Source organism: Cornus florida, unplaced genomic scaffold (assembly GCF_030987335.1).
Source record: "Cornus florida cultivar Cherokee Brave unplaced genomic scaffold, ASM3098733v1 CherokeeBrave_3.0.0_Hap2_Chr01, whole genome shotgun sequence".
NCBI lineage: Eukaryota > Viridiplantae > Streptophyta > Magnoliopsida > Cornales > Cornaceae > Cornus > Cornus florida.
The window spans coordinates 108,223,713-108,230,599 of record NW_026775571.1 but is presented as its reverse complement, the minus strand read 5'-3'; the positions used below and the strand labels follow the sequence as shown (position 1 = coordinate 108,230,599).

At 33.5% G+C, this 6,887-nt stretch overlaps 1 protein-coding gene across 1 annotated transcript; it reads right to left on the bottom strand.

Moving 5' to 3' along the window:
• Window positions 1-453: 453 nt before the first annotated feature.
• Window positions 454-1,403, bottom strand: LOC132314619 (6,7,8-trihydroxycoumarin synthase-like). The gene has a single exon (XM_059813481.1). The coding sequence runs from the start codon at window positions 1,375-1,377 to the stop codon at window positions 469-471; it is 909 nt and encodes a 302-aa protein (XP_059669464.1). The 5' UTR covers window positions 1,378-1,403; the 3' UTR covers window positions 454-468.
• Window positions 1,404-6,887: the final 5,484 nt, after the last annotated feature.

The following is a 6,887-nucleotide window of genomic DNA, read 5'->3' as shown; positions in this document are numbered from 1 at the left end:
CTAACTTGGTAAAAGTATAGGTATAGACATGGTGGATAGATTCGAGTGTGATCATATTTGTTTCTTATTTTTCTATAGACTCGATACCTTCCGAATTAAAATGTGTTTTGGTTAGAGAGGATTCATCTATGCTATGCATAGGATATTGGGGAATATCTCTCAAAAGAGACTTGAACGCTTGGTCAAGGATGAGATTATTGAGTCACAAATTTTATGCGTTAGTTGTATCAAATGACAGATCCTAAGAAACACAATTTTGAGGCTAGTTGGTCATTTAGTCTTTTGGATTATATTTATACCGACATTTGTGATCCATTTCTTATTGTAACTCGTTTGTGGCAAATGTATTTCATTGTCCTTATTGATGGGTTCTCAAGGTATGATTGTGTACTTAATCCACCAGAAGTCCGAAGCACTTGATATGTGTAAAATGTACTAGACTAAAGGTGAAAGTAGTTGGTATAAAAATTATGGTTTTATGACTGGACTAAGGTGGTGAGAAAAATTATGATCTAAAGTGAGATCAATTGTAAACGAGTGATCCTTCTGCAGCTGAAGTAAGACATCAAGAATATCCTCTTGCTCGGACTTACTGCTCTCTTCTTGCAAGCGCTCATCGATGATTTCTTGGTAGAACAAATCCATTTCCTTGAAAATTTTATCGGCCCTGCTTGACATGCCATTGAGTTTATCTACCCAACCAAGAAAAGGAAAATAATCCGAGAGGAAGAAGCTTCCTAGCATGGCCTGAGCTTCATGAAGGAGGCCATGAAACTTACTCCTTTCGCAACCTTCATCGTCATACCTCTTACCAAAAGCAATTCTACAAATCATGGCACTAGTGAGAGACATTAGCATCTCACTTAAGTTGATGAGTTTAGAAGCAGAAGCAAAGTTGGAGATCTTTTTGATCATTCGCGAAACCTCATCTTCTCTAATGTAACGGAAGGACTCAACCCTCTTGGGGTTCAAGAGATGAAGGACACAAATCTTCCTCATTTCTCTCCAATACTCACTGTAAGGTGTAAAAGCCACATCTAAGCCATTGTAAGATAGCTTTCTCTGGCCCAGTAAAGATGGCCTACTAGCAAATTCGAGATCATGGGTTTTCAGGACCTCTTTAGCCATCTTTGCTGAAGAAACCACAAGGGTTGGAACGAAACCGAGTTGGAGGGTCATGAGAGGGCCATATTTTTTGGAGAGTTGCCATAGGTAGTGATGTGGAGCTGAGTTAGCAAGCTCGTGTAGGTTACCGATGATTGGAAGTCCCGGAGGACCCGGGGGAAGATGATTTGCTCCGTACTTGTTTCTGTATTTTTGATGAAGAAAGCAGAGCAGACTGAGTGTTGGAAGAAAAAGAAGCAATATTGTCATCATGGTCTGGGAAGATAAAATGAGTTTGTATTGTGTGATCAGGCTGAGATGTGATTCTCTCTCACAGATATAGAACTTTAAACAAGGATCACAAAATTCACAAGTTTCACAAAATCTGAAATAAAGACAAAAAGTCTATTTTAAATTATTAATAATTATAGTTTTAGTGAAAGCCCCAATTGTACGAAGGCCCCTAATTATTTTTTTTATTATATTTTTTTAATATGTTTTGGTAAAGTATACTGCACCTTATGAAATTTGTCAAAAAAAATACTTAGATGAAAATTGTCTATTTTTTAAACAATGATACCCCTTAAAGATTGAAAAGTAAACAAAGACACTCCTTGAAGCCAACTGGTATAAAAAATTGACCAAATTGTCTACTATTAATTGACCTTTTTAACTTTACAAGTTAATAAATTGAACAAAATTATCTTTATAAAACAGATGAAATATATCTATATATATATATATATGTAGATACATCCCTGAAATAAATTAATAAAACGAACATTTGACACCAAAAGTTACATAATCTATCATTACATAACCAACATTCAAGTGTCAACCAGCCATCCAACAACCAAGTATCAACCAACTAATAAAAAATAACCAACTGTTATGTCTGTGTCATATGTGACATTACAAAAATACTTGTCCCAACAAGTGTCTCAAAAACAGAAAACCAAATATATATCCCTAAAACAGATTAATAGAACCAACATTTGACACTAAAATTTACATAATCTATTATTACATAACCAACATTCCAAGTGTCAACCAACCATCCAACAACCAAGTGTCAACCAACTAACAAAAAATAACCCAATTGTTATGTCTGTGTCATATGTGGTATTACAAAAATACTTGTCCCAGCAAGTATCCCAAAAACAAAAAACCAAATAACCCAACAGTGTTATCTATGTCATATGTGGCATTACAAAAATACTTGTCCCAGCAAGTGTCCCAAAAACAGAAAAACATGTTACCTTAATCCCAAATAGCCAATCAATTGTTGATGGTCCACTGGATTGGGTGGATGGTGTAGCTGCTGCTATACTTAACACTGCATAATTTCTCACTTGCAAAAAAGAATATTTGTAAATATAATCACATTAGTGTCCTGATTTCCAATTGATTAATATTAGGTTCTCTGGAATTAAATGTCTGATACATAAATTTATTGGGTCAACAACTAGGCACTAATAAATATAAGCAAGCAAAGCATGGCTATTAGACCTGTGGCGCTAAATTTTGAGGGACAATAGTGTCATTTTGACATGTAATGATATTTTATAATAAATTTGAATTTTATATTAAGGGATAATTTTATCTTTTTATATAATTTAAGGCCTTGTTTGGATGAAATTTTTTTAAGGGGATGTCATTATTTAAAAAACAGATAATTTTTACTTGAATGTCTTTTTGTCAAACCTGAACGGTGTTAGTGTACTTTACCCTTAATGTTTTTTTTTTTACTTCAAATTTTTAGTAAAAAGATTTTGATTATTTTGTATTTGATTTTATTTTATATTCCGCTTTGATTTACTTAGATATAAGGGGATGCATTGGGTCAATTGATCGAGACCTATCACATTTAATTAGTAAAACATGTCCATGGTATGGACTTATTCAATTAAGTAGATTAAAATGTTTAGATATTTTGTTTTGTTCTGTCAGATGTCAAGTAACACAAAAAAGATTATTGTATTTATCTTCTTCTTTTTTTAATTCATTTTAAAATGCTGCCGGGAATAACAGCCCACTCACAAGGAGAAGGAGCTGACGAAAACAGCCCAACTTAGAGCGTATATAACAAACACTGTTAAAAATTAACATCCAAACTCAAAGCATTGTGTACTCCTACTATTTCTCTGTCTGCTATCTTGCCGAGTCAAATATTACAAAGTGGATTGAACTCAAGAAAGAGTAATATTACATATAAATCGAAATATGAATTAATGTACAATAATATTAATTTATTTTATTTTCTTATTTTTATTATTTTTTTTTTCTAAACTTGGGCTATAGCCTAAGTTAGCCCTTCACTAACTCCACTCCAGATTACCACTAATCAGCTCCAATTTGACAAGCCATAACAGAATCCTTCCAGGAAATTGTTTGAGATATTAAATATCGTGGCTATTGCTCCAAATGATATTGCTTCAAATGAGTGGCAGCTTGGCTCCCAAAGGCTCTCGCATTCCCTCAAGTAAACTGCTGCTGCAAATAAGTTCATGAACTAGAAACTAATTAATTTGGATTCTTTGAAAAACTTGCAGTTTTTTTTTTTTTTTTTTGGGTAAATAAATAATAAAACCTATTAAGTTAGAGGCCTAAAATTGTAATTTACTTCACTAACCAATTGTAAGACGGAGTATTTCAAACAAAATGCTGTGTCAAAATAATCTTAGTCGTGAGATGCAACAGAGGCCACGTAAGTCCCACTTTGGCCCCCAACAACATGCGTTAGGCCCAACATTTCAAATGCTGGAGCCATGTGGCATCATTGGAACCACAAACAACTTGGAAGTGCTCCAATCGAAACAAGAGTGGGGCTGTAAGCCCCGAATTTTTAAAATAAAATTCTCAATTTATTCAACACAAAATACATCAAAATACATTTAGAATTTCAAAAAAAAAATACTCTCTATCATACAAAGTCAATTTTCTCAAATATAAAAAAATTCTCTAAATAAATAAATTAAATCCTGCCAGGCTGACTCTTCAGCCTAAACCCGAATCTAGTAATTTCCGTTTATCCTCGGTACTTAAAACTGGAGGGTGGTGCGATTGAAAGTCCCAATAGAAAAAACCATAACAAAAATTTCATAAAAGTTTAACAAAAACAGTTTCACAAAATAAACATATTCATATGAGTATAAACAAAATACATATATATTTAATTAACAACATTTAATAAAAATATTGAAGCAAAACCACTCCAGCAGAATTCTACACTTAAAAAAAAATTTCCTCACTTAATTAACTCTCAACCCACTGTCTCTGTTCTCAAGCTCCCTCTCTAATTTTTTCTCTCGGCTGACTCTGCCCCCAAACTCTATCTCTATTCTCTAGTTAACTCAATGTGCATACACGCGCTAAATTCATAATGCCTCCACCGACCTACCACTGCTCACCCATCACTTCTCCATCAGACAAAACCAAAAACTTCACTCCAAATGACACCTAATGATCCCACCACATTATTACCTTATCACTTCCTACTCCTTCTTTTAATCCTTATCTTCAGATACAAATCATACCATATCATCCAAAAAGCTTTTTGGCCACAAAGTCTTCAGTGGGTCCCGCAATTCAACATTTCCCATTTTCAACACTTTGACTGGAAGCTATCCTTTTTCATAAAAATACAAACAAATAATATATATATATAACACAAATGTAACAAAAAAATCAACCCATCAATTATCACAAGTGGGAAGGTAAGCTACCCACGAATTCCATTTCCTTCTCTTTTTCTTCCCAATATATATATATATATATATATATATATATATATATATAAATAATCAAAAACCATATCAAAGACCCATAAAATACCATTCAAGTGGGACCAAAATCAACCATCTCAATTTTCTCTCAATTTCGCCTCCAACTGCCTTCATAAATACAACACATATATAAACAAAATTAAATTAAATTTCAAAACTCATTAATTTTAATAAATAATTAATTAATTCAAATAATCTAAAAATCATAAATTAATTATATTAAAATTTTAAAAAAATTCAGGTCGTCACAGGCATTGAAAAAACACTTGTGAAATGAATTCAACAGTTACATGACAATAGAAATAATCGTTTACAATTTTAAAAAATGTCATTGAGTTCCAATCAAGAGTGAATAACCTTTTTTGTTTGCTATCTAAAATGAGACATCAAAGATCCCCATTTCAACAATAGAAATGATATTTTTCTTTTTTTATTCTAAATGTAGACAAAAATACAGTTCAAATCAGTCATCACTACAAGTTTTTAAATAATTTTTAAAATGATACATGGCCGAGCATTACTTGGTCAAAATAACTTCTATAATTTGAAATAAATGTAAGTTGCTCTTCATTACGTCTCATGATTACTTGGTTAGGATGTGTTAGGCCTAATATTTCAACTGAAATACTGGCCTAAATTGCACACCCCTATTTTAGTTGCGTTACGTTATGTGTTAAAGTGATTGATTTGAGGATAAATGAATGTAAAAGAAAAAAAAAGAATATTGGATCCAAATTATCCAAAGTCCGAATGCAAAGGATGGTTATTGGGCTGGGTCGAATATAGGACAATTCGTTGACTTCGATGTGAGAGATACAGAGACACCTCGATTGTGGTGCGTCTCTGTTGGGCTATTGCATCCCACTCTTCCTTATTGTTTGTTTCGCCCAATTCACAAGCTGCGCTTTTCAGTATCACCACTCTGTAATTGCAATTAACTCACAGCAACAACAGGAACCACAACAGCTATATTCGTATCAAATATTGCACGAGTCCACCAATTTCGGACCCATTCTCTACTCTTCTCGGGCTTCACCCCCAAAACCCATCTCCAAATTCCACCCATTTTCACTCTACAGTTCTGGGTCTCCCCCTTTCTTCCATGCCAAGGTTTCTCAGTCATCAGGTCTCTCTCCGCGTTACCCTTGAAACATATATGTTCTTCAAATTCTAAGTAATATCAATGCTGATTTTTTTCTCTTTTATTTAAGTCTCTGTTTGGTTAACACAATGCAAAGGTGGGCAGCTGATGGAGAGGAGTCTATCTTTTCATATCACCCAAAACAGGCAAGCTATTTTTCCTACTTTTATGCCTGCATGTGTTCTACTTTTAAATGATTTCCTTAACTTATTATTTGATGTTTTTAGGATTTTGCTATGTGGAGGTGTTTTCAAGTTGTGTGTGGATGGGAATGTATAATTTCAATTTCACTTCTGCTTTCAAAGTTCTTAAAATTGGAGGGCTATTCTATTCAGGAGTTGAGAACTCCGGTTGCAGGTTTTTGCAGACAACAGGGAAAAGTATAATGGGGTCAACCAAAAAGGCGAAGTCAATTCCTCCAGGCAAATCATAGAGGAGAGCCTGAGGTTAGAACCACTAGTTGACGAGGTATTAAATTTATTTTTTCATGCAGAAATTTCACTTTATCTATGTTACAATTTAATTAAATTTTCCTTCTTTTATAATGATATTATAGTAGAGTTGTTTGCATGACCTCTTTTCCTGCTTGTGGGGTGTGCTCTTGGTGGTTTGTCGAAAATGCTGAAATTGAATTACTACTGGTGAATTCGTGGTTGTACCTGCAAGTGGGAAGAGAATTTTATGATATCAAAGGGAAATCAATATACTAAAAAGTGTGAAACTCATGCATATATATGTTTTGAACACCGAGGATATTGAATTTTCGGAACAGATTGTTGTGGGTTTTTCTTGAAAGGTGACTCATATATATTGTAAAGTGAACAAAATATCATCGTGGTTGGATAGTTTGAATATAA

Bases quoted from the DNA above. Each gene is read 5' to 3' on its own strand.
- LOC132314619 (XM_059813481.1), bottom strand. From the start codon at position 1,377: ATGATGACAATATTGCTTCTTTTTCTTCCAACACTCAGTCTGCTCTGC.